A 14906-nucleotide genomic window follows, 5' to 3' on the forward strand; every position below is an offset into this window, starting at 1 on the left:
GATGGCCGCGGCCACTTCCGGCTCCTCCCCCGCCACGGGCCCGCCCACCACACTCACGACAGCCTTCGCCCCGGAAGTGGAAGTAGTGACTGCGGTCAGAGGGCGGGATCGCTGCCTGGAGACGGCGGGAGCCCTTTCGCCATGGCGGCCGGGCCGATCTCCGAGCGGAACCAGGGTGATTGGAGGGGGAACCCGGAATGGGCCCAGGGGAGCTGGGAGGCCTCGACTAGGGCCAGCAGTGTTTTCGCCGGGTCTAGAGATCCGATTCCCCCGGAGGGCGGGAGACCGGCTGCCGTGCCTGCTGGGGGCGGGGTGGCCGGGTGCAGGCTGAGGCCTGTAGGTGTGATGCTCTCTGCCCAATCCCCTCTGCCTTCTCATTCAAAAAAACAAACGAGCAAACAAAAACCAGAAACAAAGCAGTTGACGGAGAATTTGCAGCAGAACCTTCGGTTAGACTTAAGATTCTCTAGTTCTGGAAAGAGGGAGGTGTAAGGGCTTAATCTAACTTTCTTTTTTTTCCCATTTGCTCGTATACCCCATCTCCACTCCCATTTCCCCGCCTGTCACCTCCTTGTTTCCTGTCATTATCTCATCCCTGCCCCAATCTCCTGCTCCTATCCTCCAGATGCCACTGTCTACGTCGGGGGCCTGGACGAGAAGGTTAGCGAACCATTGCTGTGGGAGCTATTTCTCCAGGCAGGGCCAGTAGTCAACACCCACATGCCAAAGGATAGAGTCACAGGTCAGCACCAAGGTGAGTATATGACAAGAGGTGTGTTTACGTATTGGGGGGACAAACTGTGCCTGGAGGATTCCAGCAGTTTTCGTAGCTGTTTGGAATGAATCACCTGCAGGTTCTTCCTTTTAAGGGTAGCTCACAGTTTGCTTCTGGAACCATTCTCAGTTGAAGTGAGGTTGTTATTTCATGTTCTTTGTGTTTTGGAAGGTGAATGAGTTATACCCAATTTTGAATCACTTAAGTTGTTAATCTCCACTCTTCTGCTTCCCAGGCTATGGCTTTGTGGAATTCTTGAGTGAGGAAGATGCTGACTATGCCATTAAGATCATGAACATGATCAAACTCTATGGGAAACCAATACGGGTGAACAAAGCATCAGCTCACAACAAGAACCTGGACGTGGGGGCCAACATTTTCATTGGCAATCTAGACCCGGAGATTGATGAGAAGCTGCTTTATGATACTTTCAGCGCCTTTGGGGTCATCTTACAAACCCCAAAGATTATGCGGGACCCTGACACAGGCAACTCCAAAGGTTATGCCTTTATTAATTTCGCTTCCTTTGATGCTTCGGATGCAGCTATTGAGGCCATGAATGGGCAGTATCTCTGTAACCGCCCTATCACTGTGTCCTATGCCTTCAAGAAGGACTCCAAGGGTGAGCGCCATGGCTCAGCAGCTGAACGACTTCTGGCAGCCCAGAACCCACTCTCCCAGGCCGACCGCCCTCACCAGCTGTTTGCAGATGCACCCCCTCCACCCTCAGCCCCCAATCCTGTGGTATCATCACTGGGGTCCGGGCTTCCTCCACCAGGTAAAGCTTTTATTCAAAATATTTTTGTCTTGGGTTTGGGGTGTGGTGGGGGTGGGGCAGGAGGAAGGATAAAGAACTGGATAAAGGGGGACGTGGAGTCAGTAGGTAATGAGAAAAGGAGTGAGGTATGACAGTTGTGGTGGGGAAGAAAGTTGTTGACTTGAGGAGGCTGAAGTTGTTCAGAGTTGTCTAGTATTGCTTCTGACTTTAGAGAGCCCGGAGGAAGGGAAGGGAGTTTATCTTGCCTGAAGAGGCCAGATTGAACAGCCTTTCTAAAGACATTCTCTCCTTACTATCATTAACTCTTCTTCCATTTCCTCTATAGGCATGCCTCCTCCTGGGTCCTTCCCACCCCCAGTGCCGCCTCCTGGAGCCCTTCCACCTGGGATACCCCCAGCCATGCCCCCACCACCTATGCCTCCTGGGGCTGGAGGACATGGCCCACCATCAGCAGGAACCCCAGGGGCTGGACATCCTGGACATGGACACTCACATCCTCACCCATTCCCACCGGGTGGGATGCCCCATCCAGGTGGGTGTTCTTTGCTGGGGAAGGGAGGGATGAGCCTAGTGGAGGAGCTCTATTGCCACTTAGGGTGTTGCCCTTGTCTCTCAGCAATAATAATAATGGATAGTCCCAGAGCTCTACTTTTCTGCAGACGTTAGTTTATAAAAACAAACACAAAATACTGCTGTCTGTTTACTTTAACAATTACCACCCTGTCTCCATTTCTTGTGTAAGTTTATCCAAAGAGTATTACTGTGCTTGCTGTTTTTTCCCTTTAACTTTTACTTCATTTCTCTCCTCTGACTTCTCTCCCAAAGCAGTAACCTAATTGTCAAATCTAGGGGGCGTTTCCATTCCTTATCTGGTTTGCCCTTTGGTGTACCTGAAGCTGGGCATGTCATCCTTTTTGAAAATCTTGTCCCTTGGTTTTTCTGGATTCTTCATCTAGGTCTGATTCATTAATCTTAGCCACCTTAATAGGCGTTCTTTCCCCCTCTCCATGTAGCTAGGTTTTTGTATTTGGTTCTCTTTTCTGCATAGTTCCATGACTTGTACACTGATGCCTCCTAGATATGTGTCTCTGGTCCATGACCCTTAATCCTGCTGCCTGATGGACAGCTCCACTTTTCTAGCCTTTCCTTCAAACCAGTTCTTCCTCTAGTATTCTTTGTTTTCAGATGCTTAATTCAGAAATCTGGGAACTATTTTTAACAACTTGCTATCACCCCACTCTAGATACCAAGTCTTATTAATATTTCTGGCATTGGCCCCCACTGCCAGTGCCCTAGTTCAGGCCCCCTCAGACTCATTATTTCACACCTAATTTATTGTAGTAATTTCCTAACATTTTGACTCCAGTTTCCCTGTTTTTGATCCACTTGCACAGAGTAATTTTTCTAAAACACGGATGTTCACACACCCTTGCTCGAAATTCTTCTGTTGCTCCCTTTTACCTACAGAGTCAAACTTGTCACCATAGCATTCTAGGCTTTTCAGGATCGGTGCCTGCCAGTTACTCCCATGACTACATGCTGCTCTTTATTTCTGAGTTACTGGTTTTCCCTGAACATACTATGCTGTTTGATGCCCCTGTGATTTGCACATGCTAATGTTTCCTGCCTGGGGTGTTCTAGTCCACTCTCTTGTCCACTTGAAAAATTCTTACTCATTCTTTAAAATTAGATCTTTACTCAGTGTCTCTGCTACCTTCCCACATCCTGTCAGTGGAGTAATCCCTCCATCTGTTACATACTTCTGCAGCACTGTTACAGCGTTTAAATCATGGAAGGAGCAAGTGAAGTGGGTGAGCAGTTGATTGGGGGGGTAGTTGATTTGTTTGTACCCTTGGAATGGGGTTGAGGATAAAGGCACTTTGTACCAGCCTTATTTTCCGTACTTCTGATGTCACTTCTTTCTCAATTTTGTTCTCTTCTTTCCTCCATTTTCTTTGCTCTCTGTATTCCTTTTGTCTCCTTTCTCTTTGTGTTTGTTTTGTTCTCACAGGGATGTCTCAGATGCAGCTGGCCCACCATGGCCCTCATGGCTTAGGACACCCCCATGCTGGGCCCCCAGGCTCTGGGGGGCAGCCACCACCCCGACCGCCACCCGGAATGCCTCATCCTGGACCTCCTCCAATGGGCATGCCCCCTCGAGGGCCTCCGTTTGGATCTCCCATGGGTAAGTAGGCTCTAGCCACCTTCCTCATCCTCGAGTATCATAGTATTGCAGCTTCCTTTGTCACAGCCCTGTCCCCTGCCCTTTATTTCCATTTCTGCTCATGGTCTCCCTGTCGGTGCTCTCCATACATTCACCCAACATCAGCACTTCCTATTTCTTGCCTCGACTGACTTTTCTTTTTCTTTGTGCAGGTCACCCAGGTCCTATGCCTCCACATGGGATGCGTGGACCTCCTCCACTGATGCCTCCTCATGGATACACTGGGCCTCCACGACCCCCACCCTATGGCTACCAGCGGGGGCCCCTCCCTCCACCCCGGCCCACCCCCCGGCCTCCAGTTCCCCCTCGTGGCCCACTTCGAGGCCCTCTTCCTCAGTAATTTCTCGTTCTCTTGCCTCCTGTTCTATCTTCCCAATATCTTTGCAATTCCTTGGACCAATCAGAGTTGCGGTAGCTCCCTATGGCTAAGGCACTAATCCCTCTCAGGCCTTTTTTTTTTTTCCCTTAAGTGTAATGTTTTTCACAGGAGGTTTTATTTTTTTTCTGTGTTGGTCCTAAGTGTTTTACAAATGCACAGAGAAAATAAAACTAAACTCCTTGTTTATTCTTCGTGTTGTTTTCCCTGGCAGAGTAACTTCTCTCTTTTCTCTAGGAAGAGAGAGGTCAGTATGTTGGGAGAGGAATGGTAAGGTAGGAGTGAGGATGCTTAATGGCATTTTTTTTTTTTAAAGATTTTTTCATTTATTTGACAGAGAGAGACACAGCGAGAGAGGGAACACAAGCAGGGGGAGTGGGAGAGGGAGAAGTGGCTTCCTGTGGAGCAGGGAGCCCAATGCGGGGCTCGATCCCAGGACCCTGGGATCATGACCTGAGCCGAAGGTAGACACTTGACGACTGAGCCACACAGGGGCCCCTGCTTGTTGCATTTTTAAAAGGCTATGTTTAGTTTATAAGCTGAGATCCAGTAGCCGTGACACAAGGTGATTGTGACCATGATGCGAGGACAGAAGTGAAGTTCCTGGAGATAGTGCTGGCAGAGATACGAGGTAACGTGCACAAAGCCACCTGTCGCAGCACTGTATGTAATGACAGTAGGCTGGAACAACTCTCCTGTCTGTCGGTAAGGAACCGGTTGAACAAACTGGTAAATCTACATAGCAGCAATAAAAAGGAGTGAGGAAAGACTACGTACTGTTATGGAGAGCTCTCCAGCATACATCAAGTGAAGAAAGTACCAGAACAGAATGTGTAATATGCTACCTCATCCAAGAGGTGGTACGTGATCTATACATTTGTATTTTAAAAATAGATAAACCAAAAATGAATGGAAATTGATATCACTGGGGTGGGACAATATGGAGGGAAGCCAGATTTCTCCAAGCATAAACTTGGTTTCCTTTGACACCGTATAAATAAATGTCTTACATAATTGCAAAACTGTTGCAATTGGAAATTGGGACCGTAGGAACTCAGTAAACCTTCATTTTCTTTCATTCTTTACCTTCAGACATCATGGATAAGGGATTTGGATCTTATTCCTATTTTTTTTTCTCATTCTCAGTCCTTCCAGACCTGACTTCCATCCCATTTAAATCTGTGTTCAAAGACTTAGAGTAATTAGACCAAATCCAATGGCCTTCTTTCTGTTCTTTGTTGCATTTAATCCTCTGATATCGCCCTTTTCCTAAAGCTCTTTTTCTGGTTTATGTGCCTGTGAACTTTCCTGAAGTCTAGGCAAAAAGTGAAAAAGGTGAGCCTGCCCCTCGTTCTCTTGCATCGTTCTCGTTCACGTAACCTGATGGCTACGAGACCTCCGCGGGTGGCAGCTGAGTAATACAAAGACGAGCAAGGCGGTTCTGTTCTGCTCTTACCAAGGGAGTAGGCCGACACCCACGAGATTATTATGAAACAAAACATTTTGAGAGCATGAGGAAGGGTATCTAACTGGGCATGAAAGTCCACGAAAACTTCCTGGGAAAAAAGTGATACATTTGCATGTAATCTTAAAGGAAGGGTAGAAGTTTGCCAGGGGGTGAAAGGGAAGCTCATTCCAGATGGACGGGGTGTTTCTGAGTGGAAGCAGAGATTGCTGGATGGCACAGTAGATAATGCCCCGGATTGGGTGTCGGAGCTAGCTGGGGGGCTCCCTGCCCTTTGTCCCGGGGCGGAGAACCTGCTTCGGGCCAGAAGCTACTGGCTCAGGAATTCTTGCCGTCCAGGCTCTGCTTAGCAGCCCAAAGTGCTGAGGGAATTCCCACGTGAGCGCCACTGTCACGCACGCTGTTTGCAGGAAGCTGCTGTCCACGAGGGGAAGCCACAGTGGAAATTTAAGCAAGGGAGTGACAGGTTTGCAGTTTGGAACGGCGGGAGCAGTGGGGAGAAAAGGTCTGAGAAGACTGGGGGCAAGGTGCCAAGTTGGCCATTTGGCAATAATCCGGGTGAGCGATGAAGTCCTAAAGGAGGGCTGTGATTGGAGCCGGGATGGAGAGGAAGGGATATGTCGTCGGCGAGGTAGTTAAAGGGCAAAATAGCAGGATGAGGAGTCAGAATGGATGTCGGGAAATGAAAGGCAGAGTGGAATCAGCACGAGAGTATGCGGCAGGAAGAATTTGGGGGAGCGGGATGGAAATGGTAAGTTCACTTTTGGGTATGTTGGCTTTGAGGTGAGTTGACACAGCCAAGTGGGGTCATCTAGCGGATAGTTGTCAAGATGCCCCCCCCCCGCAGCTCTCCCCACCAAGCCCTACCCACCCCCAGCTCTCCCCACCGCCCCCCTCTCCCCCGCCCCGGCTGTTTCAGACGCCTGACTACATTGCTCCTACATTTCCTTACCTCACTTCACACATCTGTTTGTTACCAAACCAGGGTTTTTCAACTACTTTTTTTTATTATTGCCCCCTCCCACCCCCACCACGAGACATTGTTTTCAAATTACCCTCCCCCATGCATGAAATTTTAATATCACAGACATGCTGTATATCTGTTTATGTACTAGGGCCCTTTGGGGGGGACACAAACCACTGTTGTAGCTAAGATTCCTGCCGCCCAAACTAGTTTTTGACCGCTGGGCGGGGGGTGATGCCACCCCTATTAAGAATGCATGCTCTAGACCAGGGGTCCTTAATATTTTATGGGCCACAGACAGTGCTTTGAGACTATGACAAAAACTATGGACCTTACCCAAGAAAAAGACATATTTGCATACGTATCCAATATCCTGAAGCAAAAATTCCACAAGGTTCATGGATCCCAATCTAAGAATCCCTGTTATTACACTGAACCCTTAAGGAATCTCATTCTTTTTTTTTTTTTTTTTAAAGATTTTATTTATTTGAGAAAGAGAATGAGATAGAGAGAGAGCATGAGAGGGGGAGGGTCAGAGGGAGAAGCAGACTCCCTGCTGAGCAGGGAGCCAGATGTGGGACTCGATCCCGGGACTCTGGGATCATGACCTGAGCTGAAGGCAGTCGCTTAACCAACTGAGCCACCCAGGCGCCCCAGGAATCTCATTCTATGAAACTATCTCCCGAGAGTATTGGAAGGTGCCTGGGATATGCAATAATAATTGTAAAAATAATAACAGCTAATACTTACTGAACTCTTACTAATAGGCCAGGTCCTGTTCTAAGGCCTGCATTATCTCCATTAATCCTCATAACAATCCCCTGAGGTAGGTTTTGTTATTACCCCCATTTTAAGATCAGGAAACTGATACTAAGTTACTTGACCAAGGTCACATGCTAAGAAATGAGAGATGCAGTAATTGAACGAAGATCTGCCTGAACCCTAGAGCCAATTGCTGCAGTCATATTATACTATATTATATTTACTGAATAGATACTTGTTGAATGAATGTTTTCCTTTGCTACTTGTCAGGTTTTTAAAAAAAAGATTATTTATTTATTCATGAGAGAGAGGCAGAGGGAGAAGCAGGCTCCCCGAGGAGCAGGGAGCCTGATGGGGGACTTGATCCCAGGACTCTGAGATCATGACCTGAGCCGAAGGCAGACGCTTAATCAACTGAGTCACCCAGGCACCCACTTATCAGCTTTCTTATAAGATATTCCCTCTTTAACCGGGTTATAAACTCCTAAAGGACAGGAGCTTTTTTTGTGCGTCACTTGTTAGCATCTCTCCCTGGAACTTTATGGTATCTTAGAGGTGCTGTCATTGACCCTGTTTTGTCCCTTTACTCTCCCCATCCTGACAATCTCATGTGTTTAGAGTGTGGTGGGTAGAAGCAGTGATGGAATGCAGGGGGGCGGCTGATGTGAAGTAGCCAATTTGTTGGGTAAGTGGGCAAAGAAACTGTACCAGGAAGTTTTATAAGGCAGTGGTTAAAAACCCTGGAAGGCTCTAAAACCCAGAGCTATGAAGCCAGAGACCTAGATACTGTATGAATCTACTTCTATGAAACTCTAGAAAAGACAAATCTAAGTGTATGGTGACCAAAAGGAGATCAGTGGTTGCCAGGGATGGGGATATTGACTGCAGAGGGGCAAGGGCATTTTCGGGGGCAAAGGAAATGTTCTTGATCTTAATCAAGGGGGTGCTTACATGGGTGTTAAAACCCATTGTTAAATTAAAACCCATTGTTAAACCCATTGTTAAAACCCATTGAACTGTATGCTTTAAATGGATGCATTTAAAAAAAATTTTTTTTTAAATTATTTATTTATTTATTTATTTGACAGAGAGGGAACACAAGCAGGGGGAGAGGGAGAGGGAGAAGCAGGCTTCCCGCCGAGCAGGGAGCCCGATGCGGGGCTCAATCCCAGGACCCTGGGATCAGGACCTGAGCTGAGAGCCACCCAGGCACCCCAAATGGATACATTTTGAAAGCATCAGGGCTCTGAGTCTATATTGCCTAGGTTCCAATCCTAGTTTTGCCACTTCTGAGTTGTGTGATTATATCAAGTTACTTAGGCATTCAGGGCCTCAATCTCATCATCTGTAAATGGTGATTATCTCATAAGGTTAATGGGGAGGTGGGTTGAGTAATGTGGTCAATATAAAGTGGTCAGAAAAGTGTCCATGTCAGGTAAATGCTCATCATCACCACATACCCACTTACCACCTCCTGGGCCATAGTCTTATTTCCCCCTCTTAGTATAAGCTGTTGTGGAAAAGAGACAAAACATGGGGCAACTCTCAGTAGGCAATTGACTTATATTCCTTCAAACAAATTCTTTACCTATTAGTTCAACACTCATATTTAGTGGGAGTAAGCAGACATTTATCACAGGCACTAAAGGTAATAATCTTTAACCTATTTGGAATGCTCTTTCATTAAGTGTTTACTTAGTGGATCCCGGGGATATAGCAGTAAATATGCCAGAGGAGGTCCTTGCTCCCTTAGAACCGACAATCTAAGTAGGAGAAGGCAAAAATTAAAAAAGTAAATAAATAAAAATACTAATTTTATAGAGGGATATCTTGTAAGAAAAAACAATAAAGCAGGATGATAGGATAGTGACTGCGAAGGGGGAGGGTCAAGAGGCGACTTTTTAGTGAAGGCATGCATGATACGGCAAAGATCTGGGAGAAGGGAGTCCTAGGCAGCGGGACCCCCCAGTGCCAGGGTCCTCTGCGGCGTCTGCACTGGGCATGTTGTGGGCACAGCAGGGAGACCAGTGAGGCGGAAGCAGAGATATGAGGAAGAAGGTTGGGGAGGCAGGTGGGGCCAGATCCCACATGGCCTTTTAGGCCTTGATTAGGAGTTCGGATAGAATTCTTCATACAGTGGGAAGTCACTGGAGGATTTAAAGAAAGGGGAGTGGTAAAATCTCGTTAAAACTTTCTCTAAAAATTGCAGTTTAACATATTCAGAAAAACACATAGGTCTTAAGTGAATTTTTACATATGTACTACCCCCCACAGCCCTTTAACCACCCTTTAGATCAAGATGTTAGTACATTTCCAGCACCCAGAGAGCTCCCTTGTGCCCCTTCACAGTCAATTTCCACTTCCTGGTGGTAGCCTCTACTTTCTCCATCACTGTAGATTAATTTGCTTTTCCTTGAACTTTGTATAAATGGAATCATATAGTATGTATCTTTTTGGTCCAGCTTCTTTTGCTCAGTCTTTTGTTTGTGAGATCTTTTTATCCCGTTGCATATAGTATTTCAGTCTCTTAAAAATTTGTCATGTAGTATTCCCTATATGAATATACCACAATTTGTTTATCTAAGTTTAAACATTCTTTGGCTGATAGACGTTTGAAGTTTTTGAATATGATGAATGAAGCTGCTAGGAAAATACCCATGCCTGTCTTTTTTGTGGGACATACGCACTCATTTCTCTTGGGAGAGTATCTGCTGGATCAGATTTGATTTTAGAGGATCACTCCGACCACTGAGAATAATGGGTGGTCAGAAAGACCACAGAGCAAGATTGGAAGTGGGGAAATCAGTTAAGAGGCTGCTGTGGCAAAGGATAAGATGATGGTGGGTTAGACTAGGAGGTAGTGGGGAAGTGACAGATTTCAGGATATATTTTGAAATGGGGCCAATAAGACTTGATAGAGAAAGGAAACAAGGATAACTCCAAGGTTTCTGGCCTGAACACCTTGGTGAAGAGTTAAGACCTCAATCGGAAGTTTGTTTACACATACCACATTTGAAATGCTAAGGAGGTATCCATGCAGTGATATTGAGTTGACAGATGGGAGATTTTGAATTTGGGCTTGGTGGAAAGGTCTGCAAGTCCAAGACTATCTGAGCTGACAAGTGAGGATAGAGCAGGTGGAAGGGGGAAAGGGGCCAGGACTGACACCTTAGGAACTCTTATGTTAATGGACTCAGCAAAGAGACAATGAAAGAGTAGCTGGTGGGGTGCATGGGTCTGTGGTTCCTGGGAAAAATGATCAAGTCTCTCCTCAGAACTGGAAAAATATATACAACCTTTCTCTCTATGACTATAGGATTTCTATTTTAGCAAGTAATGGATGAGTGGAGAGTATGCAAAGTCACCTTAAAGAGAAGAACCAGCTCCCTGCCAGCAAGAAGATTTGGCTGTAACCTAATTGAAAATATGAACATATTTAAATAAAGAATGTACCAAGCTGAAGAGAGGTCAGCAATGGAAGCCTAGTAAAGGGAGAGTCCCTGAGGCCCATGCGGGCACAGACTTTCTAAATACCATCCTGGAAACAGTGCTTTAGCCAACAGAATTAGAGTAGTCCAGGAGTTATTGGCAAGGCTGCCCATAGAATAGAGATGGGGGTGGAGAATTGTAGCCAAGAAGAGTTTTCTGAACCCATTGGCACGACTCCTTACTGGGGATGGCCAGATGCCATTAAAGATAAAAATATTCCTGTTCAGTTATGTCATTGTGCATTTATATGTTGACATTCTGATTCTAATTTGGCTTAAAGAAGAGAATGTGCTGGATATGAGTCTGAGCAACAGCAAAATTTCTCATGGTAAATTAATACTTCTGTATCATGGCTTCGTATTTCAGTAGACTGTAAACTTCATTGGCACAGTCAAGTATTTCCAAGATGTAGCTTTGAAGTCTGTGAAACCCAGGCCCACAGCCCTATGAAAAATGACGTAACGGGAGCCATTTTTAAAATTGAGCCCGGACAGTCATTTCAGCGGAACTGCCTTGCACATCCTGTTTTCTAAACCTTGAACTGGGCCAAACTGCCAACAGTCCAAGACATCCACAGGAACAAAAAAATCTCATTTGAAAAAACTGATAAAAGTGAACTTTTGCCTAGTGACCACTTCACATGACCAGTCAATGAAGAATCTAGCCCTGCTTATCAGCACCAATGAACCTCTTTTTAAAAGCAACTTATCTAGGGACCCCTGGGTGGCTCAGTTGGTTAAGCATCTGCCTTCGGCTCAGGTCCTGATCCTAGGGTCCTGGGATCAACTCCCACATCAGGGCTCCTTGCTCAGCAGGGAGCCTGATTCTCCCTCTGCCTGTCGCTCCCCGTACTTGTGCACTCTCTCTCTGACAAATAAATAAATAAATAAAATCTTCAAAAAAATAAAAGCAACTTATCTAATCTTCCTTTTTTCCCCAATAAAAACCCTGAGTCCACCTCCTGTAATTGGGACACTGTTTGGGTTTCAACCTAAGTCTATGTACACTGAATTGCAATTCTTTGATCCGAAATAAACACTTTGCCTTTTGAACTGGTTTCTTGTTTTTAGACTGACATTCCTGTTAGTGGTACATTCAACACTGCAAATCCCACCTGGAGCTCTCTTAGGACACAGCCTGCCAGGCCTCTCCATGTACCATGTTTCCGCATTCTGAAACCTCCATGTTTAGTAAGGTAGAATCACACACTACTAGAGCTGAAAGCGAGCTGACGCAGCATCTAGTCCAAGCGTGCCATTTTCCAGATGAGAAAACTGAGGTTCACAGAGACAGAGAACCTGAGCAAGAGCCCACAGCTTACCGAAGTGAGAACCCAGGTCAGAGCCTCTAGTCAGTGCTCTGTCCAAAATATCCTAAGCCCTCACCTAGAATAGGTAGACACATTCAGTATATATATATCCCCAAACCACAAGGTTCCCTCACCTCTGGAGCAGGGTCAGTCACCAAGTGGTATGTCTGGGATCTCTGAGCCCAGGTTATTGGTACAGGGTCAAGGGAAAGAACTGAAACCAGTTCACTCCTTCCTGCCCCAGAAGCAGAAGTGTGTGTGTATGTGTGTGTGTGTTAAAAGGAATTGGATGGAGCATCGAGGGAGTCCCTTTTTGAGTCAGTGGAGCAAATGAATAGAAGGGTTAATGTCCAGTTGGTTAGGCCTGTAAATCCCCCTCAGCTTCTTCCCCTACTCACCTCTGCTGCCACCAACTGAATGGAGGATGGGAGGTCTGCACTGGAAATAAAAAATCAGGGCTGTTTCTGTTTCTGGAAAAAGATGGCAGGGATCTATCCAGGAGTCTCACCTCTGGCAGGTCGGGATTAAAAACCTTGCTATTCTTGCTTTCTCTAAAATGGCCAGGTAAACTTGGATTCTGAGCCCTCCGGATTGCGGAGAGGGTCGTGGGAAAGGGGTAGGGCTGGGAGTAGTGGAGAAGGGGAAGAAGGGAGGTGCTTTGGAGGGAGAGAGAACCCCTGAAATTCCTGAGGCCTGCCATCCTAGGAATGGGGCGCTGAGAAAGGGGCTGCCTTGATCCACACCTCCCTTTCTGTCTTCCCACTAGTCTTCCTAACATTACGCTTCTTTCCTTAGTGCCTTTCATCTTTTATTAGGAACGGGTTGGGGAAGGGCTGTGTGTCCTCTCCAGCTGTGTCTGTGACAACCCCCTTGGCCCCTTCATCGTTGCCCCCTGGTGCCCTGAGGCCCTCCCCATCCTCTTTTCTTCTGCCGCTCCCCACCCCCCCAACAATGGTCTCTCCCGGTGCTCAGTGGCGCTGGGGGGCGGGGGGGGGGGGAAGGGGGGGGGGGGGGGAAGGGGGGGTAACCGTTCCCGCTTTAGGGGCGAGGGCGCTGGTGGTGGTCTGAATGGATATTTATTTCAGTTGCCGTGCTGATCAGAATACATATATGGAGTAAGGGTGTTTTTCTCTACCTTAGCCAAGTCGCTACTACCCTCTCAGATATTAACGGGGTGGGGGTTTTTTTTAGGTGGGATAGGGTTCCCTCAAAGTCCAATGCCCTCCTCACCTTGCACACCCTCCCCCTCTCCCCCCACCCAATGATAAGTGACCTTGGCTGGGGCCAGAGAATGGATACTGCCTCAGTCTGCTCCTGGACTTGGGTGGGGTGGGGGGCAGTGGAAGAAGGGCAGGTGAAGGAGGAAGGGAAGGGAAAGGAAGAATGGAGAGGTTGGGTAGAGAGGTGGTGAACGACCCGGGTTGAAGCGCGCATGGCGGGGCTTTGGGCCGTCGCTCCCGGGTGGGGGGAAGGGGTGTTGAGTGATAATGGGCACTTGCCCAGAGGCAGGACTAAGGGGGCGGAGGGGGGGGAGGCACTCAGAGAATGGGTTCAGTCAAGTCTAGGGGCTCCTCTCTTATGCCAGAGCAGAGGCGAGATGGGGTAGGGGGTGCTGGGGGGCTATTGCTGCAAATGGTGGTCGGGGCGGTCTCTATGCCTGTGCTTTGGAGGTCTCTGCCTGCGGCCCTCCCTCTCTGTAGTCCTCTGCGGTGTGCATTCTCAGCTGACACCTTCAGCTTTTTTCCCCCTCAGAACTGTGAATGCTCCATCTTCCTAACCCTGGGATAAGATGTAGGGAGAGGAGGTTCAGCCTTGGGCCTCCTGGGTGGGGGCTGAGGCTCAGTCACCCAGCCGGAACAGGGAGGGGAGCTCCAGCATATCCCCGCTCTTTTATCCCACCTCCCCGTCGGTGGATGTGTTAACTCACTGCTTCTTAATGACCTTGTCACCTGCGCTAGGGAGGGTTGGGGAATCCGGGTGACTCCCAAAGTCAGGGACTTTGATTGGGGGTGGGGGCTTCTGGACCCTCTTCTTATCGTCCTGAAGGGAAGCATTTGCTCAGGAGCCCCCTCCCCCATTCTGCAGAAAATCTCCTGGGCACATTTTTCCGGTCAGGTGGAGCCAGCCAACCTTAAAGGGCCATGTAACCCTGACTCTTGTCTCCTATAACCTCCAGCTCTTCAAGTCCTGTCTCTCTCCCACAGGCTTAGCCATCCTGTGCCGCTTTGGGGGCTAAAAATAGCACCACTTCCTCACCAACTCAAAGAATTTGTCTTCTTTCTCTCCTTTCTGACCTCCTGGGCTCATTGGCCCTGGGGAAGCTGGCTGCTGAGACATCATATCCTGCTGTGGCTCTGGGGGCCTTATCTACCCGACATGTACCTCTCAGGGATAAATAGTGTTGACAAACACAGGATGTGGCTCCTGGTGGGTCCATCTGTCTCCTTCAGGGTTTGGGGGTGGGGGAAGATCCTAGATGGGAATGAAAGGAGACGAAAGCAAATGGCCATGCAGTGAGGGGATTCCACAGTTCCCTCTCTTGCATGGGGGATGGCTTGGGCCTTGAACCACAAAGAAAAGAAGGTGACATAGGGGTCACTGGTTTTGGTCATCGTGGTCCACTGCTCACATCTGGCCCGAGGGGCTAAGGCCCTGCTTGCCAGTGCTTCTCTCTGAGCCACGTAGCGTGACTTACCCCCTTCTACCAGGGCTCCTGTATGCGTGTGTGACGTTTAATGAAGGCCCTGGATGGGTGGGAGCAGGG

General features: G+C 47.8%; 1 protein-coding gene across 1 annotated transcript; it reads left to right on the forward strand.

Moving 5' to 3' along the window:
- The first annotated feature begins 68 nt into the window (after positions 1 to 68).
- On the forward strand, positions 69 to 4342 carry SF3B4 (splicing factor 3b subunit 4). Its single transcript, XM_032397125.1, has 6 exons — positions 69 to 175; positions 626 to 754; positions 1011 to 1553; positions 1879 to 2085; positions 3565 to 3738; positions 3930 to 4342. The coding sequence occupies exons 1-6, from the start codon at positions 142 to 144 to the stop codon at positions 4115 to 4117; spliced, it is 1275 nt and encodes a 424-aa protein (XP_032253016.1). The 5' UTR covers positions 69 to 141; the 3' UTR covers positions 4118 to 4342.
- Positions 4343 to 14906: the final 10564 nt, after the last annotated feature.

This window comes from Phoca vitulina, unplaced genomic scaffold, assembly GCF_004348235.1.
Source record: "Phoca vitulina isolate PV1807 unplaced genomic scaffold, GSC_HSeal_1.0 scaffold96, whole genome shotgun sequence".
NCBI lineage: Eukaryota > Metazoa > Chordata > Mammalia > Carnivora > Phocidae > Phoca > Phoca vitulina.

Excerpts from the sequence above, each read along its gene's own strand:
- SF3B4 (XM_032397125.1), top strand. The coding sequence starts at position 142 with ATGGCGGCCGGGCCGATCTCCGAGCGGAACCAGG. Across the intron at positions 176-625 it reads GATCTCCGAGCGGAACCAGG|ATGCCACTGTCTACGTCGGG; the intron begins GTGATTGGAGGG and ends CCTATCCTCCAG. Across the intron at positions 3,739-3,929 it reads TCCGTTTGGATCTCCCATGG|GTCACCCAGGTCCTATGCCT; the intron begins GTAAGTAGGCTC and ends TTCTTTGTGCAG.